Genomic DNA, 26,014 nt, shown 5'->3' with positions numbered 1-26,014 from the left:
CCTACCTATTTGTAGATTTGTAGATTCACACATGCAGATATCTTACCTTAGGTAAACATCCAACTCGAAAAGTACCTAAGGTAGCCTCGTGCTTACAACCGTCCGTACGTCATTTTATTTCAAAGTGCATCCGTCAAAACCACAGACCATACTTATCACCCAAATAAGTAAACGAAAGGATAAGATAATCATATACGACCCGTCGTCGACCCCATTGCCGATTACCCGGACGTACAACACGACCGTCATCCGAGAGTAGATCCGGGAGGGATCGGGTTTATTGAGGTATTGAGGTCCTTACCAGGTATTGGGAAACGCGGGATCGCAAACGAATGTTTATCTTCCATCGCGCAACGTTACGATATGATGGTCGCTAGCCCTTGCATAACATCTCGTCGCCAATCATGTTCTCCTCGCTGAAGAGCTTCACCTCTCACATCAACTCTAACTATGCTATTTCGCAATCCGTAACCTGTACGGCCGGTCCGTGGAAGATATACGATGCGAAGAAGAAATCAACAGGCAAGACGTATTCCGTCTTCGTCTTCGAGAGGAAGTCCATAGAGTCGCATGGGAATTCTCTCGGCCGGTCGGGCGCCGCAGCTTTCAAGCGCTCCGTTGATGAGGTTGTTGAGCGTTTAAAGAAAGAAGCGTCGTCGCTCGCTAGACTACGACATCCGAGCATTCTGGAATTGGTCGAGCCCGTAGAGGAAACTAGAGGAGGTCTTCAGTTTGTCACCGAGCCCGTAACTACCTCGCTAGCAAACCTCTTACAAGAAAAGGATGATCAGGAGAGGTCCGGCGGCGTCGGGGGCCGGTCGAGTCGATATGTCACCGAAGACTCGGACGGCACCAGACGGAGGCGGGATATAGAGATCGACGAGCTTGAGATACAAAAGGGGTTGCTTCAGATTAGCAAGGCTTTGGAATTCCTACACGAGAATGCTGGACTGGTGCACGCCAATCTCACCCCGGATGCTGTGCTAATTAATGCCAAGGTTAGTACCTAAGTCAGTCAGTCTTGACACTTTTCATTGGGTTTCGAGGATAGCCCTTTTCAAAACACGCCTTACTAACCAGATGACAGTCCGATTGGAAAGTCAGTGGCCTATCTTTCTGTAGTCCACCAGAGGGCTCGTCAAAGCCAACTTCGGTTCAGCCTATCAGCCTTTCGGAAGTTCTCAACTTAGACCCCAGGCTACCAAAATATGTCCAAATCAATCTTGATTATACTTCCCCTGATTTTGTCCTCGATAATAACCTCACCACCTCAGCTGACATGTTCTCGTTGGGCCTTTTATGTGTCGCGCTATATAATTCACCTCATCGATCTCCCATAGAAAGCAGCGGGAGTATCTCTGCATATAAGAGGTTGTTCACATCATCTTCAACCGTACCTTCATCTGGGAATGGCTACCTGTCCAAAAGGCCCATACCAAGGGACCTTTCGGCTCATGTACTACCCCGATTAATTACGCGGCGTCCCGCGCAGCGCATGACAGCCCGAGAGTTTCAAGAGAGCGAGTATTTTGACAACATTCTTGTTTCTACCATCCGCTTCCTCGACGCATTCCCGGCCAAGACTCCAAATGAGAAAGCTCAATTCATGAGGGGTCTCAATAAGGTTCTACCGTCCTTCCCCAAGTCGGTCATGGAGAAGAAAGTCCTGCCAGCATTGTTGGAAGAACTCAAAGACAAGGACTTGCTATCCCTCATCCTTCAGAATGTCTTCAAGATTATGGATCTGTTGCCATCGTCGAGGCGAGCGTTCTCGGAGCGGATACGACCGAGGATTAAAGAGATCTTCGTCGTCAATGCGAAACAATTACAAGAAAAAGATGCACCTAGGGACGCAGGGTTGATGGTTGTCTTGGAAAATTTACGTCAGATAGCTGAGAACTCTTCTGGTAAAGAGTTCAAAGATGGTAAGTTTCATATTCCTATAACAATTGTTATACTTGGTCAATATAGGCCGATCTTTTACATGGCATCGATGCTTAAGTCACCAAGCATGGACTGCGTCTTAACGTTGTACTTTCAAGTCCAAGCTAATATGTCACCCAGATGTCCTACCAATTGTTTTAGTGGCCATTGAGTCTCCAACGCCTTCACTTGTCGATGCTGCTCTACGTGGCTTGCCAGTTATATTACCAGTTTTAGACTTCAGTACTATCAAGAATGAGCTATTTCCCATCGTCGCTGCTGTCTTCAGCAAAACCAACAGCTTAGCGATCAAAGTTCGCGGGTGCCGAGCCTTCGTCATCCTTTGCGGTGGCTCGAACGAATCGTCATCAGCGGACGATGGGCTTGACGGGATAAGCCGTGAGAAGAAAAAGGCATCTTCATCCAGTGCTCTAGACAAGTATACAATGCAGGAAAAGATCGTCCCTCTCATCAAAGCCATCAAAACCAAGGAGCCTGCAGTCATGATGGCCGCCTTGGATGTGTTGCGCGTTGTGGGCGATAACGCAGATGCCGATTTTGTAGCCATGGACATTTTACCTATCCTATGGAACATGAGTTTAGGACCCCTTCTAGATCTCAAGCAATTTCGGTCCTTTATGGACTTAATCAAGTCGCTTTCGAGAAAGGTCGAAGATGAGCAAATAAAGAAGTTACAGGAGCTTTCCGTTGTGAATGGAGGTGGGAGAGCAGCGACTCCCACCGATGATTTCGTAGGATTCGGAGGTGTTAGCGGGACAACGTTTGATTCAAGTAATGGAGCAACGGAAGACGATTTTGAACGGCTAGTGAAAGGGAAATCGGGGCCGAGCATAAACACAAGCGACCCGATGGACGCAGGCTGGGACACCACCCCAGCGACAGCATCAGTTATCTCGCCACCGATCAAATCGCCGCAATTTTCCTGGTCGACACCAAGTCCTACCTCTAGTACTGGTACTGGATCAGGCTATTTCGGAGCCACCAAACCTCAACCTCCTTTCCGAACAGTTACTCCGGACCTCAATTCATTCGGTACTCTAACCCCTTCATCTACCCAATATTCCCAACCCCTACAACCAAGTATGGGTAACGCAAGCAAGCCTACATCTGCTGTACCACAGAATCCTCCCAACACGGTCAACTGGTCTACCTCGGCGGCAGCGGCGCCCAATCCTTGGGCTTCGAGTTCAACCAACCCCATATCTCCATCAGCTTCATCTTTCGGCAATATTGCTACAGGGATGTCCAATTTAAACCTTGGCCAATCCAAACCCACTCTAAACCAGTCGTCTTCGTTTTCTCTCCCTCCGCCGCCGTCTAGTGGAAGCAGCACTCCCTCCGGGTTCAGCTTACCTCCTCCCCCAGGAGGCGCTCAGAGACAGAGCTCAACATTGTCATCGTTCGGTCAACCATCCAGCGGATTCGGAAGCATATCTCCACCGCCCGGAAGCATGAACAGCATGGTGAACTCGGGAATCGGAGGCACGAATAGGAGTATGAACAGCATGGGCAGCATGATGGGCAGCATAAAACCTATGGCGCCAAGCCAATCCATACCGCAACCGCAGCAGCAACAGCAACAGCAAACCCAAGGGTCAGGCTTGGATAAGTACGAGAGTCTCTTATAGGCGAGTGAGGAAGGAGATGTAACTGGTGTCACCCGTGCAGCTTTCATGAGCGTATAGCAATTTGTGTTGAGTTAGTTATATCGGTATGTACCATACCTAACATACTAGGTACTAGGTGGCATTCGGACGTATATATATGTAAACCCCGTAATTAGATATGTCGGCGCGGATACCCGGATAATTGATCTCTTTTGGGGGCTTTGATGCAGCAGGACTTGGTTCATGCGATTGGGAATTGGTCTTGAAGCTTTGTTTGATATAAGCACTGTAGTAACGTCGTCCTCCTGAAACATTATTACTATCGTATCCTCTCTTGTAAAGACTACATGGTTAACCTAATTGCTTCCTATGCCCCTCATGCGTTGTCGCTTCACACCTCTTCGGTGTTAGCTTATATGGTAACTACAGGGTGTACAATACCTATCTATCTCAGGTAAGTGGCCGAGCTAGCTTTCTTCTACTGGCCGCCTCATTCCAGTTTCTTAGAAATGCAGGGTTGAGCCACGCGTCGTCGATGCTTCTTATAACGTAAGTTACATCCTCTACAGTGGTCCTATCCGGCATTGAAGACTGGTAGGGTAAATATACCGACCGAAGATAGTGGAGAAGAGGATTTTTCCTAGGTACCTAGGTAGGTTAGGTGACAAAAGGGTACTGTTTACTAACCTGGTGCTAATACGGACCGGTCAGTTGAGCGCGACAGACCTAAGCATGGCGTGCCATGGTATGGGCGAAAAAGACTTGCAGCGCGCTCCTTATGGAAGTTTTATGCGCACGTTTCTACGGTGAGTATGTCTCTACTTTTCTCTCTCCAGATGGTCTCCTGGAAGAGTTCTACATTGGTCATTCCACTTATTGCGAATGTTATACAAGATTCGGTGCGTTCAAGACGAGCGATCGTGCAGGTAGCGTAATACAAAGCAAATAGGAAGGAGAAAAAAACGGTAGAACCGGTAGAACCGGTCTGGGTTATTTACAGTAAGGGAGAAAGCTATTAGAATTGCCAAGTTACTATTCGGTAATACCTAGTAGAAAGTGGTTCAATGGAGGTAGGTAGGGGAACTAAACTTGAAAACAGATGAGAGGTAAGTAGCGGGTTAAAATGTCGCAGATCCACGAAGGGTTATGTTTCAGCAAATCATCATGGCGAATTGGAGCAGACGTCCGTGACTGTTGTTGACGTGGCTTGGTTTACTCGCTAACATCTGTGAGAAGGAAAAGGGAAAAGAGGAAAAAGAAAAGGCGGCTTGGTCTAGAGTCGGCAATAGCTGAATAGATGGATTACCTGTTGAGACAATTGGCATCGAATAGGGATAGACTATAGTAATAGTCTTAGGTAGTCATTCAACGGTTATAGTTTGAGCTGTTATTTACCTGTAGGTAGGTAAGAGGTAAGTAGGTTAAGTAGGTACGTAAAGGTAGTACTATGAGGAACATGTATCAGTGTAAAGTGTATGTGAATCATCATAAATTTTATTACCTAGAAGCCATCGCAATGCTATGGACAGACATGCCAACCACCCGTCCTGTCTACCTAACCCTCCATACCTTAGGTACTTCCTATCTAAGCAGGTTATGAAATCCCCCTCCCTTGTCCCCCCTTATCACCGACGGGTAAATACATTAGGTTCAGTTAGGTTAGGTAGTTTCTCTCTCATCGACTTTCTCCTCGTCAAGGTAAACAAACGCGTATCGTAAACCGATGGTAGCATTATTGGAAGTAAGAAAAAAAAGAACAAGAAAAGGCTATCCTCTCAATAGCGAAATTTGCACAAATTAAACTTCGGCCATCCCCGAGGTATAAAACTCGATAATGCCACCCTCCCCTCTTCCGGAAGATCTGCATAATGCTGTGAGACCGTAAGTTTTAAGTGCTCCATGCGATCTCTCCCCCCCCCTCGTCGTTCTAACTTTGCATCTACTGCCGTTTCGCGAGGATTTCGGTGTTGCATATTATGCCTGTTGCGATCCACCAGGCCCGCGCTGGAAGTATCGTTCGTCGCTGTGACAGATTGAACGAACAGAAACCTTAGAAGCCAAGTACATTCCAGGGGAGCGGGAGAAAAAAAAGAGAGGGGGGGAGAATCCCGTTTGTAAGGGTGAAAATTCCATAACGCCTTGCTGCTAAAGAATAGATGCCGCCCCCGTAATATGCCATCCTCGTGCCGCGAATTCGGTCGGTATAACCAAGCTGTTAAGTAGTCGTAATTGTGTTTATCGAAGAAGGCGAATAAATTGCTTCGCAGCAGTCTAAAAGACGGTCACGTCATGACTCCGGCTCCGCTTTCGCTTTTGCTTTCGCTTTCGCTTTTGCTTTTGCTTTCGCTTCTGGTTTTGGCGATTTCTCTGGCTCGGCCGCCGTAAAAATGTGCCGGCTCTTGTAGCCCTCTTCCAGCCTGACGCTGATCTCCTGATCGGGCTTCACCATCGGGTGGTCGAGCTGCCAGCCCGCGCGACGGCACAGTTCCGCGACGATAACGTCGCAGTCGCCGAGCAGGTCGATGTCAAAGTTAACATGGCTCACGGGCGTGCGCGAGATGTATATCTGCGGAATATGGGGCGGCAGGTAAGGCACGACTTCGGAGACGGGAGCGACTTTGAGCGAGGTGCCGATCACGATGACCAGATCTACGAGGTCACGATCGTGGTGCACTAAGCGTTGGCCAAACTCGTGCGGAAGCTCCTCGCCGAAGAAAGTGATGTCGGGTTTCATGACGCCGGCGTCGGGAATATCGTATTGACCGTCGTCATCGTCATCGTCCGTGCTCCTGCGCCGAGTCTTCTTGCTGGTAGACTTATTGCAAGAGCGCTTGCGCTTCATTGTGCCGTTGCCGCGGAGCTCGGCGATGCACTTCACGCATCGCGGTATATTCCCAGCTTTGATGTCGGCGAAGAGGGCGTCGCCTTCGACTTTATAACCGCATTTCTGACACGTGGCAGTTGCAAAGGAGCCGTGACATTGGACAAGTTTGTCAGGTCTGATGCCCGCGTTTGCTTCGATATTGTCAATATTTTGCGAGTAATTTGTTAGAAGCTTGCCTTCGTCCTGAAGTTTGGCGATGAAAGCGTGGGTTGGCGAATATAATCCCTTAGTGTCGGGAAGGATGTCCTTTGCCACCGAGTAGAAGATGGTTGGGTCTTCCCGGAAAATGTCTATGTTAAAAACTTCTTGAGGGTCGCTAATCCCCAACCCGAGCTTCTCGAGTTGTGAATAGAGGCCGGTTTCTTTAGAACGGAAATCGGGAATCCCAAGAGAAGTAGAAATTCCAGCTCCGGTCAAGACGACGATATTGCGAGATGATTTTAGCAGTGCCACAGCATCGTCAATTGTGTTATAATTGGGAAGCTTGGCGCGCTTAGCGAGCTCTCGCGTCATGGCTAGAGTGAGTAAACCAAAGTAAGCGTGATCTGGGAGACCCTCGAGGAAGGCAGGCGGCCGTATTCCAAAGGCCGTCAGTAACCTCTTGACTGTAATCGTACCAGAATCAACTGTACGTTTGCAGAATTCTTGAGGACCAATTGCTCGTAACAGCTGGCGGTAGCGCACAGCTTCTTCAGGCGTGACAGCGTCAACTTAAAAACATGTTAGAAATAAATTGCGCAGGTAACCTAGAGGGGACAGGTAAAGAGATAGCTAGCTAGTAGGACGGGGACGGGGATGGGGAATCAAAGAAAATCGAGTAAAGTTAGTTACCATCGTCGATGAATTTATGGTCAGAGATGTCTTCAATAACATCCTCGAAAAGTGACTCGGTTTCCCAAGAATCGCTCAGGTCGTTGATTCGCTCTTCGAGCTCGTTCCGTGCATGGCCGTGCGGTTTCACATTAAGATGTCCGACGACTTGGTCATCAGTAACTTCAACTCTAACTTTAGAAGGCTCCGACTCCTTCAAGGGCAAGTTCTTACGAGGCCGGCCGACAGGACGTTTTGATTTCATCGTGGTTGCTTAGTTGATGAAGTATGTATTGATGAGCGATGAAATAGAAGAAGAAGAAGAAGAAGAAGAAAACAAGGCAACAACTCAGAACAAGAGTAAATTGCGTATGATGAAAGGTAGGTACCTAGATAGGCGAATCGGAATCCGGGTATCTCTAATGAGACAGAACGGTTTAATAAAATTAGGCGGGCCTAGTTGATCGACTGGTACCTAAAAAAATTAAATCAATTAACAGGAATTTTGTACGGTTGAATGACGAAGTGAATTTTTGGTTCCGTAAATTCTCTTTGGGGTGAGGGAACAAGAAAAAAAAATATTAATTAGTGGGAAGGGATGAGGTTAAAGAGAAAAGAAAGAAACGAGATAAGTTTGACCTTTGGAGAAAATATGGGTTGAGAAAAACTACCTTAGGTTAGAGGTAGGTACTTACTTATCCTACCTACCCAGAGAGGTAAAATAGGTGTCGGGGATGGTCAACGCGTCTTGTGTGTATTATGTGTAAGTTGGTATTATGTATGTGTGTTACGTGTAATTGTATGGTGGTGTTAGGTATTTAGAAATTCGGGTAGCGGGAGGGATTTGGGATAGGTAGCAGAGGTAGTATTTCGTCGTAATAGTAATAATGATAATACCTATAATAATATAATACCTTAGGCAGGTATGATAATGACAATAATAGTGACAATAATGGAAATCACATACGTACCTCCTACCAAAGGTGTAGGTAATAACACTATGGAGGATTGGGCGATGCTTGGAATTTCCGAATCTCGTAAGAGAATTATTTGGTATGAATTTATTTACAAGTAGAACCCGCAATAAGTTTAGGGAAATTTTGGAAGTGGTCTTTTTTTTTTTTTTTTTTTCAAAACGTTCAGGAAGGTTCCTCTTATAATTAGGTATGAATGCAGTAAGTAGGCTGAATATGTAAAAGGTGGAGAGTCACGCTTAAAAATAAACAAGTAAAGAGAAAAAGATGCGACCAGATGAATAGTGACTATGAGTAAGAAATAGAAGGAAGGGAAAAAATAATGAGTTTGAAACTTCAAGTATGATAAAAGTCGAAATACCTAAGCGAAGATGCTGATAGGTTAGTGTGACACCCATATTTAATTGTAAGAGTATGATAGGGGAGACGAGGGGAAGGGGGGGCTATTTCTATCTCTCTGTCTGTCTGCCTGTCTGTTTCTATTCTCCAGTCCAGAGCGTCTTTTCGCTCTCTCTTAATAAAATAGAGAAAAGAGTGATAATAATTAAATATTTTTTTATTATATCGATCATATATGTTAGATACCTATACCTTTCCTCTTACTTACATCATACTCAAACCTCCATCTATTTATTCTCGCTTTATTGCCGCATCCATTTTCCCAAGATGCCCACAACGTCGAAACTTATGCTAATGTTTGCCCTGGGCAAACTCTGCCCTGTCTTTCTCTCTCTCGGCCGCTAAGTCCACCGACTACCATCATCCGATCCTGGTATTGTACAATACGTTAAATCGTACCTCTCATAATTCCAAAAGTGACAACCCTTTAGGAGTCATAACCTATGTTAGTCACTTAAAGACGCAGGCTCTATATTCATCCGATTCGTTCCTACGGCCCGGCAAGATGAGGGAACACTACAACATCACCTCTGGATAACGGTTGACCAAGTAATTCCCAAGTAATTCCCAAATAATTTCCAAGTCCTTCGATAAAAGCCCGAGGCATGCCAAGACTTCAAAAGTTCCCGCAACTCCGGATACCTAACTCTCACCTAAGGTCGCCACAAAGAGGGTTCTGGACCATACCTATTTGAAGAAAAACCCCGCGGTCACAACATGCAAAAGTTACCTACTTACCTTTAAATTTAGTCTTTATTGCGATCCATCTGTATTTGCCAAGTAATTCTTGCTGTTAGCTGTAACTCAACGCTTACCCAAAAAGAATTCGCAGATTTCTACGAGTTGCCTAATTAGGAAGTTTGTTTAACTGGCCGTCATCTAAGAGCAATCTTAAGAAGAGAGGACTCGAGAGAAGATAATTCTTTGAACACGAAGAAAAATAAAATAGCAGTACTAATGTTCATAATAAAATAAACCACAACAATAATATAAAACGATAGAGGAACAAACGAGCGCCACGTGGTAGGGGAATCAGCAGATTATGCTACCCCACAGTCTCAATTTACCTCATGAAGTTAGTCGTGAACATGCCGTCGCTTCGAACCTAACCCGGGATAAATTAATAACATTCCTTGATTCAGAACGAGCGGAAGAACTTGTCACCTCATATTCATAGTCGCTTAACGTGATTCCTATCCGAAAATTCATCGTTAACCTATCGGTACGGCAGGTACCTAGGTTAACTGTGTCTTTTCCCTAAAACTCCAGAGTCTAAAGTTCCCAAGAAACCATGATATCGTCATGGTCTATCCGTATCTACCTAAGGCCTGACTCAGTCTGACACCACCGGGGAAAATCGACGGTTGGTGCCTAATCACAGCTCGCATTTTTAAGTTGTTATTGAACATATCGCCTCGTTTTTGGTTCCCTGCCCGACTTAGCTGATAGGTAATCAGTCAATACGACGATATGTTCAGTCAACTAGCATGTAACAAAATAGGTATATTATCTAAAAGGTACGCATCTCATAACTGCTAGTTACTACCTAAGCTCGTATCAACTTATCTCCATCAAAGGATAAAGAATATAAGGAAGCCATCGTCCAACGGTTGACATACGCCTTGAATACATATAAGAGCCTGCTCGCCGTCACACAGCGCAGAGGCTGTGCCCAGCCCCCTAATTGACCAATATATTATATTATATAACACCTGATCTATCTATGCACGTCGCGCCTCATTGGTTCCCTAGCAGTCCGTATTCTCCGAAACCCAAACACCCATCTAGGCACCGATATCAGCTACCTAGGCATATATATCTCTGCCCTCTCGTATCTCAAGTACAGTATCACAACGAGATGGTAGCTCTAATCCTTCGGAGACAGTCAAATTCGTTCGGTAGAACCTTGACAACGCTTTCTTCAAAGAAGTTAAGCCCTACAGCTAGGTAGGTAGGTACCTAGGCACCTCTCTGCGCTCTCGTGCTTAAAGACAACCTGGGTCGGATTTCCGCACGACGGCCAACGAGAACGAAGCTCTACCCAGATCAACCGTGACAGCTGCGTCGTGACTCATGTCGTGCGACGGTAGCACATACGCATCTAACGCATCTACCTGGGAATCCACCCCCTCAGCCCCTAACCCCCCCTTCTTTTTCTCTCCGATTCTTCAGCAGCAACGATGGAAATTACTGCAAGCGCATTTGTCAGAGCCGGGCCTGGCACCAAGGCTACATACCAACAATCCAGGTTGTTTACAAGGTACAGAAATCGTAGCTCGGTGAATCAAAGGCAGAAAAATGCGTGTGCGTGTGCCCTGCAACTGCAACTCTTCCATACCTATTCAAAGACCCTTATTCGCCACAACCACCACAACAATACATACCCTGTAGTTATCTCATCTCATAGCAGTACCTAATATACATATACCTATATACCTATATATCAAAAGGGCGTAGTGCCCTAACTCCGGGCGAATAAGGCCCCCTCCCAAACAACCAGGCTACAGAAAAAGCTAAGTTGAAATCCAGCCCCCACTCTCAATATCAATCACCCTAGGTAGACAAGGAAGCAATTCGGTGTAAAGAGCTCTAGGTACCTCATACCCAAATTAGATAGGTAAGCAAGTACTTGCCTGTTAGTTGATTATACGTACCACGGTCTCGCTTACATGCTTAACAGCCTGCCTAGGACAAGGCTGGAAGGCTGCCTGTCTATCTATCATATGCTTGGCGCGAAAGAAGGCTCTGGACACTACATACCTAGGTATATACAAATGTCAGCTAAAGAGGAAGAAGTTGGAGAACAGGAGGCTAGATATTTTATCCATATATCAGGTACCAACTTACATGGGGTCTGTCGGCAGCAGCAGCAAGTACCTAGGTACCTGCGTAGCTATGCGGATCTACGTACGTACAATACGTCCGTATTAGAAGCTCTACAAATCTCGGAGGTTCTTGGTGTAAACGATGCGACCGATGGAGTTGTCAGTTTCAGGTATCTTCAAGGTAGGTAGGAGGTAGGTACTTGGGTCGCATTTAATTACTTCTTTAACTGAAAGCCAGCATCGTTAATAAACACCTTCTAGTTCATATTCATATAATTTCTACCATGTATAAAGTATTTTTGTTGCTACTTCTTCGCCGACGTCTTTGATATCTCTATGGGCTCGATCTTATTCCCAACCAACACGCAAAGAAACACGCGCTCTACCAATCGCACTTGACACCCAAAACGCCGACGTTTATCTAGAATGTTTGATATTTGTGTAGCCCTGGCCTAGAAGCTCAATACTGCAATCAAGGACATCAACGTGATATGCCGAACTCCTTTCCAAGACCCATTTTACCCTGGCACTCATCATTCTGATTCACTCAACCATAACATCCGTACCCTCTCGTCCCAGTAGCACACAAGCCGGGAATCGCGAACCACTAAATTACGCATTCCAGCAAGGAGCGCTTATTGACGTCTGTGGTTCGCCCGTAGCCATACTTGACACAGTAATCCCCGGTATAGAGTCTTCTCCGTGGGCCCTGTCGGGGTTGAAGTAATAGATCAGACCAACAACCCGTGTTGACCTCGGCCACGGGGCGTAGATTAACATTATTATACGAGTTGTATTCTAATATACTTGACTCGTCGTCTGCGTGCACTGCATGTTCTCGTTACCTCCAGATATCATAGTATCGGGCGAGATCGACATAATAGGGTAGTCTAAACCAAAACTTCATTCATGCCGCCTAAGAAATAGATTTTTGCTTTTGAGGTGGTTGCGGGACGCTAAGCTGAGGAACATGTGAAGGGCCAGAGTCCTCGATCGACATCGGTTCCTCCGTCAGGACAGGCGCTGGCTCCAATTCGCTGTGTTCGCGACTAGATAGTGGCGAAGGTGTCGGACGACTTGGTGGAAAATCGCGATCTCCAGTCCTTTCTATCGGTGACCATCCAGCGGCTACGCTACCAGCAATAATGCCAGCCATAACCGTAGGAGCCCCCAGAGCTGAATTAGATCGTGACCTTATCGACCTAGACCGCTTCCGGGAATCAGGAGTGGGTGCTGGGGACGATGCGCTGAAACTATCTTCGCGAGTCGGAGTTTGCGGCGCCCTCATCGAATTAGATCGGGAATGAGATGGGCTCCTCGTCTTCGAAATTAAATTGTCTCGAGTTTGTCGGACGGCAAATTTCAGGTTGTTCAGGCGACCACCCTTGAGCTTCTTCAAGAATGCAAGCTCATCTCTAACATCAGCAAGAACCTCGGGGTATTCGTTAAACCGCTCTTCGTCCGAAATCATCAATCCGGGGATGCGGCGCTTCTTCTTGAGGATATTAGGGACACATTTGCTGACCAGCTCATCCGGAATCAGACGAATGACCATGCCAATGGGGATGGAAAGGACACCAAGAACTATCGCACATGCCCATTCAGGACCGGTCTGTGATGGCTTGGACCCGGAAATACTAAAGGCAGCTCCACCAACAAAGATCAGGAGGACTTGTATACCAGACACAACTAGATTGATTATAGTGAAGTACCAATTCTGCGATAAGCCTTCGAAAATATTGAAGCGATTGTCCAGGCGACGATTGCTTTTCATACTGTTAGCATAGTTTCAAGAGTTGTGACTTTACGCATTTGTACTTACTTCCATTGGTTAAAGATCTGCATCCATACGAAGGTGTTGAAAACAAGGGTGTCGCGTTGTGGGTATGCCCATTCGCCTTCTTCGACTACGCCAATAGAGATCGCACCGTAGTAAAGTATGAAAGTAATTGCTAATTGGTAAAAAGCTTGGCCTAGAATCATCTTCCACATCGTTATCGAGATGATACTGGCGCCTCGGGGCTCTGGTTTCCGGTCCAAGCAACTGTCCTGAGGAGGGTCAGTAGCAAGGGCAAGAGCTGCGAGAGTGTCCATAATCAAGTTGACCCAGAGAAGCTGAACTGCTGTTAGCACGGAGCCTTCATCGCTACTGGAAACAGCCGTGACAAAGGTCAATACAACGGCGGTAACGTTGACGGTAAGTTGGAACTGGAGGAAACGTTTGACGGCGTCGTTTACGGCTCGACCCCACTTCAAGGCCTTCACAATACTGTTGAAGTTATCATCCATAAGGATGATAGCAGACGCCTCTTTGGCCACTTCAGTACCAGCAATACCCATGGAAAATCCAACGTCAGCAAGCTTCAAGGCAGGCGCATCGTTTGTACCATCTCCAGTGACAGCGACAGTTTCGCCCATGTCTTTCAGACGACGCACGAGAATACGTTTATCTTCGGGACTAGAGCGCGCAAGCACACGGAGGCGGGGGATGATCTCGTTTTGCTGATATTTGCTTAGGTTTCGGAATTCTGGTCCTTCCATTACCAACCCGTCGTCTGCCTGCAATATGCCACACTCCTTTGCGATAGCCTGAGCCGTAAGTTTGTTGTCACCGGTAACCATGCGAACAACTACACCAGCCCTCTGACATTGCTTAACCGCCTCGGGAACTCCTTCGCGGAGAGGGTCTTGGATACCGACCATACCAACGAATGTCATGTTCTTGAAAACGTCCTCGAATATCACCTCGTTCTGGCCGCCTTCGGCGCGTCTGGCATTTCGTGGAGGCCACCTCTCAAAATCGCGGTAAACAATTCCGATAGTTCGCAGAGACCTAGACGCATAGTCTTCAATGAGGGCCTTGACAGTTTCGACATCGTCCATGGTAATCGGGGCACTGGATGCTTCCTGGGTAGGGTTACGAAGAATTGACGAACACTTCTGAAGCACGATTTCCGACGCACCCTTGACGTATAAACGAACACCGCCATTCTCAAGCTGAATAACCACACCCATACACTTTCGGCCAGAATCGAACGGAATAATCTGTAGCATCTTGGCGTTCGATCGTTCCTCACTTACCGGTCCCATGCCGAGATAAGCCTTAGCGTATTCCAATAGCGCCGTCTCGGTCTTGGATCCGATGAACGTTTTCACACCCTCCACCTCGCCTTCAAAAGCTGTCGAGTTGAGCGAGATAGACTTGAGCAGAATTTCTTGAGCTTCCTTGCTGAGAGTGCTACCAAATTCCTTCTCTGATAGCTCTTGTCCTTTCTCAGATGGCCCGCTTCCGAATCGATGCGACGTCCCGATCGTCCCAGCAACAACCGTCATCTTGTTTTGGGTTAAGGTACCAGTCTTGTCGGAGCAGATCGTTGTCGCATTTCCCATAACCTCGCAGGCTTTCAAATGACGCACCAGGTTGTTGTCCTTGATCATGCGGTTTGTAGCAAAGGCCAGTGCTAATGTCACAGCAAGAGGCAAACCTTCTGGCACCGCAACAACGATGATAGTAACCACGACGATGAAAATCTCGATGAATTCTTGACCTTTCTGAGACGGTGTCATATTATTGTTTGACGGGACGCGAACCAGGAACAAGATGAATAACACAATGAACAAGAGCAGACCAGCGGCGCCTCCGAGCTTCGCAATGTATTCGGCAATAACGTTGAGCTTCGACTGGAGGGGTGTAATCTCGGGATCTTCGCTTAGGGACATCATCGTTTTGCCGTAGCTCGAGTAGATACCAGTAGACGTAGCCAAAAATGTTCCCATACCTTCCATCACTCTGCCTCCAGACTGAATGAAAGGGTCCAGCTTCCTTGTATCCTCTCCATTCTCGATAGCGGCAAATACCTCATCGGCCGGCCTTTTGCGTATGACATCCGACTCACCGGTTGCTTGCGATTCGTCGCACTTGACATTAAAGCCTTGGATGAGAATACCATCAACAGGAATAAGATCGCCAGGTTCCAAGTGAACGACGTCGCCAGCCAGGAGATCGAAAATAGATATCTCCATAGTTTTACCTGCTCTGACGACCTTAACCAGTCGGTCTTGCTTCTTCCTGTTTAGTTTCGCGAATTGCCTTTCCTTTTGCCAATCGTTCAAAGATCCAACCAATACCACGATAACAATGGCCACAATGATAGCTACGCCTTCGACCCATTCGACGGACGGCTGCCCATCATCGTGCTCACCGCCAAATGTCTGGTATAGACCAATGGCAAGAGACACTACGGCGGCGACGGAAAGCAGAATCAAGACCTTGTCGTTATAAGTAATCCACACCAACTCCAAAAAGCTTTTGCCTTTCTTCTCGGGGATTCGGTTGTCTCCGTAAACTCGTTTCCTATCGATGAAGTGGTCGTCGGATCCATGCTCATGTCCATGGGGGTGGACGGCCGGTGCCTGCGAACTTTCCATGCCATCTTTAGCCGGCTTAGAGGAACGGCTTGTTGCCTCTTCGAACGAGACTGTCCCTTCTAAGTACTTTTCGTCGGGGCTTAACCCAGTATCGCGGTTAGTACGAAGTCCCTTTTCCATTCCGGCTAGGCCTCCGAGCTTATAAAAAGCTGATAAACTTTTCGGGTTAAACATTTTGGTGAGTTGACCAGGACTATACGCAAAAGGGTTGTTCGCCACTTCGAAATCGGCCTCCCTGCCTTGATCGGGTTTCAATGCATCCTCGTCCTTCATAATCTTCTCGTTGTCGAACGAGTGCTTCGATGCCGTGACCGTCTCACCCTGGGAGGAAGTAAATGATCGCGCACCATCCTCGCTATCAACGGAATTTTGCCTCGAGCGGTGGTGACTCTCCGGAACAGAGAGGAAAGCCTGGCCCTTCTCGTTGGCTCTCGCGGTAACAGGACTAGAAACGTTATGTGGGCTAGTCGGTCTACTATCCCTAACACTGTCAAACGAATGCGTTTGCCGCGCTTCTCCCTTAGAGCTCACGGTTGACGGCTGCGGCGTTAAAGGAGCAGTAGTCCTTTCAGGTGTCCAACTCGCCGTCAATGCAGTCGGGCTTACAGAATCATCATGAGGAGAAACGGGCGATTGATGAGAGGCGGCAACCGTGGGCTCAGTATCATTCGTCGTGTCAATCGTAATAGTAGGCCTAGAGGACGGAGTTAGGATGACCACGAAAACATGTAAACAAAAGCAACCTGCTATTCCATCTATCCAAGTTGACTTACGCTCTCGGTCTACGGGGAGTCCCCTGGGTAGTATCCTTGTTAGGGTCCGCCATGTCGCATATGTTGATAGAGGAGTTGTGTGAAAGAAGTCGTTAAACCTGAACAGCCTTGCGACAAGAGGCTAAGATCCAAGTGTAGGGCCAAAATGTTCGCACACTGGCCATCGATCGAATGTGAGATCGGCGATACAGAAAGACTTGAGGAAAGGGATAACCAAGACAATTGGATACCCCTAAGTTCCAAGGGCTAGAGGTATCTATGGTATCTATCGAGTTCGTAACCTGGGAGAGAGCACGGTCGGTACGTCTCCGCTGAAACTGAGGCGCAGCGAGGTATTTGGTATAGCGCACGTATCCGTCGTCTGTTTATCTATTCCGTCGGGTTTGGTGATAGCCGAGTGGCCAACCAAACAAGACTATTCCTGGTAGGGGAATCAGTTGAGGCGAAATAATGGGATGCCTCCAGACTGCCTGGTACTTCGGAACCACTAGAAGAATTGATCGGTACCTAGTGGCCAATACACTAATCGACGGGCGAGGTCCAAAAGTCGAATTGGTTTGAGGCGGACCACTGGGGAATATGGATGTCTCGCAAAAATAATAATAATAAGGGTTAGGTATTATAAACAATGCGGTCTTTAGTACGAATCTATTCGTAGCAGGCAAACGAGACCCCAGATATCTTGACGACGGGTAGCACCTTAAGGACGTCCGAAAGACGCAGTATATACCTAACCTTGTGAGTAGGTTTAGAATTGAGGCTGTGTAAACTATCTGTACTTGTTTTAGAGTTGTACCTTCGTCGATGGCAAGAAGCAAGGTGTATTAGAGTCTAGGCAATATATCCAATACTGAAGAGTGATCGTAGAGATACGACGTCGAAGGAGGCCAATTCTGTTTGTAACACGCGGTCCCAAGGGCGCAACCCTTTCGTACACCGGGGCGAGGCTCCGGGGAATTAAAAAATAACAGTAACAAAGAAGAAGAAAAAAAACAAAAACAGTATTAAGATGGCGGTAGAGTTGGTCAGGATCTTTAACAATCCAACCTACCAAAAAGGAGAGTAGAAAGTTGGATAGAAGGAGGGAGAGGAAGCAATAAAATGCAAGTGCATTTTGAATTAATGGAGAGAGAGAAATGTACCTACATACATACATCTTTGCCTGCATCGTAATCGCATTGCCTTTGCATGCCTGGTACGAATATACGCATACATGTACTACATGTACGTACCTAGATAGCTAGTACCTAACCTAGACTTCCAAAAAATAAAAAAATAAAAAAATAAAAAATAAAGCTAGGATCTAATCAAGCTAAGGTTTCTAGGTAGGTACCTGGCAAGCGCAAAGAAGTGTCACAATACAATTCAAGGGTCCCATAGGTACATGATCACGACTTAGGTCCCAGGGTCGAAACGCGCTAATTAAGAAGTCTTTACAAGTTTCCTATGCCACGCATGCAAGTTCCCTCCTAGGTACTAAGTTAGGTTACCTAATGTATGTAAACGTGTAAGTTCGCTGTAAGCTCGAGTCAAAAATCACATCTAATCAATTTCTCGACAGGAGTAGCAAATTACCTCTTTCACCGTCAATCAATAATTGCCTTAGGTAGATACATCACCAAAAATGACAGGTACGTACTGATAAGTACATTGTACCGATTATTGAATAAGGTATTAAAAGGTGTATCTTGCTACCTAAGATCTCACATCCCGCTAAAGTTTCTTTGAGCATTACTTACTTACCTGTAGCATTAACATGATAGATTTCCATTGCATTGTGAATTATGAATTGTCACTTGGCACAACAAAACCCAAACAGCGTGGCCGGTCTTGGTAAAAAAGCCTTGGTAAATTATAAGAAAACAAAAGATAAAAAAAAAAAAAGGCCTGATCGTCGTATCATACCCGCTCGTTTTTTTCAATAAAAAGGTATATAGTACGTGCATATGCAAATGGACCGTGGCACCGTGGTACCGTCGGTTATTACTCGTCAGGGTAAGTCGATGCAGCATTCGGCGAATTAGAGGGATCAGAGATAAAGCTTGGCAAGGAGGCTGTGCTGCTCTTGGGAGCGACCTCAACAGTACCTACCTAGCAACAACGATCGTAGGGCCCGTCTCTTTTTTTTTTTTTTTTTTTTTTCGGATCCATCTTGATCCCAGCTGAATTGGTACGGTAGAAACAGGTTGTTTGTTTGTTTTGTTTTTTGCCTCACTCAGGAGAGAATTGGGGTCTGGAATTCAAGAAATGGGAACTAGTTGAGCTTTATATACAGTCGAGATATCCATAAGGTTCAGGTTCCCGTCGTGTAACATAGTAATAATAAAGTAAATAAACATTATAAAATAAGACGTCATACCCATATACCGTAGGTAACCTTGAACCTTTTAGGGGGTCAAGTATTTTCTTATTTTGTACAAGTCAGTTCTCTCACTACCTACTTACATCTGCTGACCAACAAACACTGAAAACGTCGACATCAATAAACACCGCAAACACTCTTGTTTTCCCTGTTCCTTTATTACCTAGCTTATTCTTGGCTTTAATAACCTGTTTGTCCTTATCCTGAGCCTCGAGCAAAAGTCGTGATGTGATCTCTCCACGTCCCATCATATATTGTCCATCATGTATTTCATTGTCTGGTCTTGGCTTAGGGCCTTCATTTTATTACACTAGGTATGTCCAGACTATCGACTTTACCCCATAGACCCAACTCAAAACTTAAACGTACTCCATACTTGGCAATATGCCTCGTGTGTTTAGCCAAGATGCCCCAAAACCAGCTCTTCTTAGGGACGGCGGCATATGCACTTTTTCGCGGGTATAGTAGCATAGCATATTTCCCCCCTTATCGTTCGTCATTATCACCGGTTTCCCTCTCCCCCCTCCCCCCCAAAAAACTGAGACTTACCAACCTGGTAAGCAATATGTAAGTGTGTATTATGTCTCCAAGTCTCAACTAAACTAAACTAGAAGTAAACGTCACCGGCAGCAATCAGCCTAGCCAGTCATATCAGATCAGCCTCGTCGTCCCGGGAGGAAAAGGGGGAAAAAAGCCCTAAAAAGACCAATCACCAATGATATGTTAAATAAGGCGCGCGGCACATATCTCGAAAAGTCACATATCATCAAACAGCGCAAAGTTGCATGTCCCGTCCACGTGGGACGTCGGGGTCCTCTCTCATTGGGGAAACCTGTCTGTCTTGATTCCTTTTTCTGACTGTGTAGGTAGTAGTACCTAGAACGAAACTAAGAATGCTACCCTGGCGTTTTGTCTGGTGTCAAAGCCTCATTTGTCCAATGTCCCTAGGTGAGAGACGAGGAGAGGATGATGATGAGTGAGTGGCTTGCAGTCAGCCATGATGCGGGCTCTTAGTAACGTCGTCGTGTAACTGGTTACTGCTCTCTCCTATAATTGACTTTTTTTTTTCTTCTTTTTTTTTTTTTTTTTTTTTTTCAAAAATTCTCAATTTGGATATGTACAGAAGGGTGGATCATCGGCTCTACCGTACACTATCATAAGGGGGTAAAAAAAAACTTAAAGACTCCTAAACTAGCATTAACAGCATTGATTTGGGGAACGGAGAGGGTGCGTGATTCGTAGGCTATCGACGCGTTCCCGCTAGTCCGCTCCCCGGCGCTCTAATTTTTTATTGCACTTATCGTAGCATCAATGCTAATAAAATGCGCCTTTAACTTACATCATGCTGTCCGCCTCTCCACCTCTCCCCCCCGTACGGCATAAGAGTAGGTACCTTACCTACAACGTAAGAGCTTCGGCTGTCATAAGCGATCCTCGGGAGGCTATCTTCCTAAGATTTCTCCTAAGATTTCAAATAGAAAAACTACCTACCTACCCTAACATAATAGCATCTTCGATATCCACCTCATTCCGAATGAGGGGGCCGTTGTCAAGGCAGATTCTCCGACGTGGATTGTTTATCGTAGACCGTAACTTCGGATGAAAAAAAGAAAAAAAAATGTTTCGGTAAAAAAAAAGCCCGAGCATCCTAACGATCCTCTTATGTTCCCCCTATTAACAAGGAATATTTTGTCGGTGTGTGTGTGTACCAGTAAGCTCTACATGGGAATTAACATGGAGTTATTCTACCTAGATATTCACGTAACCTCTCTTCTTCAGCCTATGCAATTTTTTTTATCCCTTTAACGTACAGGACATACATACCATGGGAAAGGCTGTCGGTCTCATAGACCCCTGGGCGTAGAAGTGCGGCTTAGCTACGAACTTTTCCTTCCTCGTGTCATCAACATATGATTCGTTTCAGCTCCGTAAACCATGTGGCAAATAGATACGATAGATACGATGCTAAATATTTAATATTTTGCTGGGTTTGAGGAGCAGTGTCTCTGCTTCTCGATGTGTTGTTCCGTAGTTATATTAAATCACCGTATTTAGAATAGTTCGCGATATATCACTACATAAAGAGGATCAATATAAATTCATACGAATGCCGCATTCAATACGCAAACCAGAGGCACAGTGATTAACCCAAGGTCCTGGAAGTACGAATCGTACATGCAGTACCAAGGCCGGGGTTTCTTCGTCCATCGTCGCCGTCGTTTAGCTTCAAGCGCCTCTTTTCGCTATATACTAATGAGTGGCACTTTCACTTCCATCAATATCGCTAGCCAGACCCAGAAGTGTGTCTTGAAACGCGCTACGGAGCGCACTCCTAACAGGTGAGGAGGAAGAGTGCCGACATGAAGCATACATCCGTGGGGCTGTGCGTGCCACCGTACACAATCGCACAAGATAGCATTAATGTGTTCCCATCAGGCATCTTGAAAAAAAAATCCAACTCGAAATCTCCCTGGCTCTTCACCATGGCGTCGGGGTCGAAGCTGCACCTAGCCTGTCTACCTACCTACCTACCTAGGTAGATACGTTATTATCGCGTGGCAGTGCTCGATAGTGTCGAGTCAGGTGTCTTTGCTACGTCGTGCGCTCATTAAACTAGTTGCTTGTCTATCGTCATCCATCGAAAAGCCGCTCGATAACGGCTAAGGACTACCTACCTACCTAAGCTACATTAACCCCGGGGGAAAAAAAAGGTCAATATACTACACCAATCTCGGAAGCACGCAACCACCTAGCCATACTACTAGTAAGTAAAGTGTAATATATCGATATTTCAACGAGACGAAGACACAGGCGTCAAATTATTGATAGAGGAACCTTGGTACAAGTTCTGACGAACGAAGAAGACCAAGTATAAAAGGAACAAACAAAACTTGTATATGATACATCTTGGCTTCGTACCTAGCCTCATACTAGGTTGTTTCTCGGCAGTGCCTTTAGGTAGGTAGGTAGCTAGGCATTAGGAGTAAGCTCACCGCTTAGCCTGCTTTACGGGGAGAGAAAGCATTAGGTACAGACGGCTGAACAAGAGAAGAAGACAGAACCACCTACCATACGGACTTAGCCAAGATCTATTCGGTGGTCAGAACCATTAACCGCCCATGAGATCAGCAGCATAGCCCACATGCACAGAGACTCTCTCATCTCCCCGTGCCCCCCCTTACTACAAGCCTACGGTGAACAAGTCCCCCAGACATGGAGGGACAAACATGTCGATAATTATACTGCCGTCCCCTCCTCATCATGTTCGCCGTAGTAGCAGAGTGTATGACTACTAGTAGGTGTTGTTCATACGTTCCACCACAGGGTGAACTACCGTAGCACTTCCATCCCTAGGCCAGCACAGATCAAGCTTTCTGCGTCGTGCTGCGTGAGCGAGCATATCCATACCTACCTACCTAGGTACCTCATATGGATGTGACATAACTACAAAATAGAGTCATGTAGTTTGTGCTACTTGGACTCGGCAGCTAGCTCAGGGTTCCCGCTTCTCGTAACACGATACCGATACCCGCTCTGACGATGTCCGCTTGTGGTGGGAAAAATAGATCTACGATTACACGAAGAAATATAAACTCTAGGTACCTAACCTAACCTAACCTAACCTATCTACTTGAGGGCTGGACAACTACTAAGCTATAGATAAAAAGTGACGATATATCGGGTGACATCGGTAGCAAACAATAACTGTGTCCGAAATTCATAACACATTATGTACCTTAGGTAGAGCCTTCTATCTATCCATTCATCTCTATTCTTATCATAACTCTACGATACATTGCTTTCCCTATCTCCCCAAATCCACCCTCCTAACAAGCACCAACCTCTTCCCCTCAGTTTCTTCCTCCTCGCCCCTATCCGCGCCCGCGCCCGCGCCATCCTCATCCCCGACCCCCAAAAACGGCAACGCCGCGCGCCTTAACACCTCCTCCCAGAGGCCCTGAACCAACCCCCGCAGCTCGTCGCCCGTCTGCCGGAAGTCCGGGAACGCGTTGACCTCGAGCAGCCAGGGGGTCCCCCGGGCGTCGACCAGGAAGTCGAGGCCGAACACCTCGAACGCGTTGCCCAGCGGCCGGAAGTGCATCTGCATGGCGCGCGCGGCCGCCTCGAACACCTCGCCCGTGACGTCGCAGATCTGCGCGAACACGTCCGCCTTCGTGCGCGGCGGGAGCGGCAGCTCCCAGAACCGCCGGACCGTGCCGTCGTCGACCGAGCGCTGCAGGCACGTGTTGGTCAGATGGGCCTCAAGGTCGGGAGCGGCAGCGGCAGACGATGTGTTGGTAGTGGGCGCAGTGTAAGGTTTGCCCGCGAACAACGCCAGCATGTCCCTGTACACGTAGACGTCCAGCCTACCAACGCACGCGACGTATGTTCTGATGTGGAACTTGCGGTTATCGCCGGGCAGTAGTAGTGGTGGATGTATGTACGGCTGAGCCACGAAGTGACGAAGATGCGAGGTGGTGATATCGTTGCGCCTCTCGGAATCAGCATCGGGATTTGAGGCCGCGTCATCATCGCCTTCTTCATCCTCATCCTCGCTATCCGGTAGGTTCTCTTCCCACTCGTCAAAAATTCCCTGTAGGTCTTCCATCGTGCTAAATAACCGGATACCCTGCCCCCTATCACTCATACTGGGCTTGAGAATCCACCATTCGACTTCGTGGCCCGGTTCATTCGCTGCGTTCTTCTCCAGGCTTGCACGTAAATCGAAGGCCTCAATGAGGGCGTCGTCTAGAAATTCGGCGTAGTCTAGCTCGAATGCCTCGCTCCTTTTCACGTGGGTCTTTAATACCGACTCAGGGCGCTTGGCTACCCATTGCTCAACAGTTGCTGATAGGTAATGCTTTCTTATGAGCGCCTTGCGCAGCATATAGCTATTTACCATACATGTCTCCGCATGTGAGTCTACATAGTCCCAGTCGATGGCTTCGTAGGGTGTGATCTGTAGGACAGGGCTACTGCTGTTTTCTGGCAACAGCTTGCTTAATGGTACGGGTTCACCCTGAGCCACTGAATCAGGAGTCGAGAGTAAAGTGTATGACTCAGGGGGGAAGAACTTTTCCAGGGCAGACAGTATAAGTGGTTGGACATAGGGGTCTTCGTAGGCAACTAAGGCGTAGAAGTGGTGCTTTGGTTGGTATATCAAAGTCGACGCAGGCACTGCCATTCCTAAGGAATCCGATTTATCCCTGGAGAAGACAACATGAGAACGGCGATCAAGGAAGCACGCAAATCGTAAGCATTCGACATCTGCAGAATACTCGACAGCCCCCTTCACCGCGGCTCACCTCTTTCATGTGGTCTAGAAGATGATGAGGTTTTGTCTATCTGACGGACCGGTTACGGTTACGCGGCTATGCAAGCTCTAGCTGTCTATGACGCTGCCACCCCCCGTCTAAAACCAAAGATATGATGTGGTAGGCTCAACTCACAATTTCAACTCCTCTCCGTATAAGTGCGTTGCCGTGTGATAGAAATTTGCCTTCATTGGTGTTACACTGCATCATTTGTTAGGCTTGTTTGCAGGTAGGTACCTATGACAATTGACGCCGTCGACGTAAAAGGGGATCCGGGTTCAACTTACCTTGTGAAACCCTCCTTCACCGCCCACCCGTCGTTCCCTGGCGGCGACTCCTCAACACTCTTATAAACATCCGCAAACTTCGGGGCCCACTTGAAATGTCTGTGTGGATACCGGGTCTGCTCTGTCTCACCACTATTGCCGTTTGCTTTCGAATCGACGGCGCCGGATGATATTGCTTCTTCTCCCTCCCTGATCCTCTCTTCTTCCTCTTCCTCGTCGCCAACGCTTCCCTCGACTTCTTCGAAACAGACAGATGATTCGCCCCAATAATTTTGCAACATTTCGGTCCATAGGGTTTTTCGTTCGTCAACGCCCTCGACGAGCGGTACGTTGACCGAGTATAGGTCAACGCTCTTGTCCGTCGGCCATTGGGCATACAGCTTTTCGATAACACGCACACTGTGCCGGGTAGCGGCATCGATAATGACGGGGTCGTGGTTACGGCTGAAAAACGCGTAGCTCAAAGCGATAGCCTTCTTTTTACATACGGCGGCTTCGAGCGCGCCACCCAGCGTACCGGAGCTGAGCGCGAAGACTGCCGTTGTATTCCGGCCGTAATTGGGACCGGATACTACAAGGTCAATTGGACCTTTCTCTTTGAAGAAGTGGTGTAGACCAATCTGGGCGCAGCTAGCCGGTGTTCCATCCACAAGAACCCATTCTTCTTCTTTTCTGTCTGTGCCGGGTCGTGTATATACAGTTCCTTGAGGTTGGGAGGCAGCGCTGGGTGAAGGGTCGAAGGTGGCAGAAGGGCGGTAGTAGAGAGGTTTCACGGTCTGACCGATCATATGGGCCTTTCCAATCCAGGAACGTTGGGCGTGGGGTAAGCAGACGGAGACGGTATGTCCTCGTTTTTGAAGCTCGCGGACTAGACTATGTACGTAGGGCGACGAGGTCGGGGACGGAGGACCATCGTCGTTGGTCACTAATATATGCATGGTGATGGTGTAAAGTACCTAACCTAACCTGTCTTATAATTGTTTTTATGGCCAATTGGAATTGGTTGTCAATACTACAATACGGATGTCTTGTTGTAACTTGTAAACGAATAAAACCTTTTCTATAATTTAAAAGAATGGTTGATTCAAAAATGATATGTAGTAGTTGGAAGTTGGGATGAAAGGTGCACAAGTGAAATGTGAAATGTGAAATTTAGGTGGGGGCGGGGCATATGAATTACACCCTTAAACTCGTTTATACCGCGAATATACTAGTAATGTTATTTCATACATGACGTGATACCTACTAGTAATTCTCTTCTCCTAGTACAACTTCCATTACGACTTCCCTTACCTTAGGTAAATAGACTAGATTAGAGAATCTCACCTGGACACTCATACCTTTATACAGTATAACTATTATGTACATGTAATTAAGTATGTTTATACCTAAGGTAATATATTGAC

General features: G+C 46.9%; 5 protein-coding genes across 5 annotated transcripts; 2 read left to right on the top strand and 3 right to left on the bottom strand.

The window, feature by feature from the left end:
* Nucleotides 1–230: 230 nt before the first annotated feature.
* On the top strand, nucleotides 231–3,624 carry F4812DRAFT_37863 (ARM repeat-containing protein). Its single transcript, XM_047932014.1, has 3 exons — nucleotides 231–998; nucleotides 1,088–1,925; nucleotides 2,065–3,624. The coding sequence occupies exons 1-3, from the start codon at nucleotides 405–407 to the stop codon at nucleotides 3,570–3,572; spliced, it is 2,940 nt and encodes a 979-aa protein (XP_047795382.1). The 5' UTR covers nucleotides 231–404; the 3' UTR covers nucleotides 3,573–3,624.
* Nucleotides 3,625–5,681: 2,057 nt separating this feature from the next.
* F4812DRAFT_37745 (SIR2-domain-containing protein) lies at nucleotides 5,682–8,129 on the bottom strand. Its single transcript, XM_047932005.1, has 3 exons — nucleotides 7,635–8,129; nucleotides 7,267–7,518; nucleotides 5,682–7,145 (listed from the first exon to the last, which is right to left on the bottom strand). Exons 2-3 carry the CDS (start codon nucleotides 7,508–7,510, stop codon nucleotides 5,839–5,841), a joined length of 1,551 nt encoding a protein of 516 aa, XP_047795381.1. The 5' UTR covers nucleotides 7,511–7,518; nucleotides 7,635–8,129; the 3' UTR covers nucleotides 5,682–5,838.
* Nucleotides 8,130–8,632: 503 nt separating this feature from the next.
* On the top strand, nucleotides 8,633–9,659 carry F4812DRAFT_411428 (uncharacterized protein; the record flags this gene model as incomplete). Its single annotated transcript, XM_047932620.1, has 1 exon — nucleotides 8,633–9,659. A coding segment is annotated over one exon (331 nt), but the record flags the coding sequence as incomplete, so codon positions are not given.
* Nucleotides 9,660–11,995: 2,336 nt separating this feature from the next.
* F4812DRAFT_37611 (calcium-translocating P-type ATPase) lies at nucleotides 11,996–17,062 on the bottom strand. Its single transcript, XM_047931990.1, has 3 exons — nucleotides 16,645–17,062; nucleotides 13,266–16,565; nucleotides 11,996–13,209 (listed from the first exon to the last, which is right to left on the bottom strand). The coding sequence occupies exons 1-3, from the start codon at nucleotides 16,695–16,697 to the stop codon at nucleotides 12,360–12,362; spliced, it is 4,203 nt and encodes a 1,400-aa protein (XP_047795379.1). The 5' UTR covers nucleotides 16,698–17,062; the 3' UTR covers nucleotides 11,996–12,359.
* Nucleotides 17,063–22,561: 5,499 nt separating this feature from the next.
* F4812DRAFT_411416 (sure-like protein) lies at nucleotides 22,562–25,735 on the bottom strand. Its single transcript, XM_047932619.1, has 3 exons — nucleotides 24,609–25,735; nucleotides 24,457–24,522; nucleotides 22,562–24,213 (listed from the first exon to the last, which is right to left on the bottom strand). The coding sequence occupies exons 1-3, from the start codon at nucleotides 25,544–25,546 to the stop codon at nucleotides 22,812–22,814; spliced, it is 2,406 nt and encodes an 801-aa protein (XP_047795378.1). The 5' UTR covers nucleotides 25,547–25,735; the 3' UTR covers nucleotides 22,562–22,811.
* Nucleotides 25,736–26,014: the final 279 nt, after the last annotated feature.

The sequence above is a fragment of the Daldinia caldariorum genome, assembly GCF_022478825.1.
Source record: "Daldinia caldariorum strain CBS 122874 unplaced genomic scaffold F4812scaffold_1, whole genome shotgun sequence".
Lineage (NCBI taxonomy): Eukaryota > Fungi > Ascomycota > Sordariomycetes > Xylariales > Hypoxylaceae > Daldinia > Daldinia caldariorum.
Note: the sequence above shows the minus strand (reverse complement) of the source record. Positions and strands in the feature narration are given on the sequence as shown.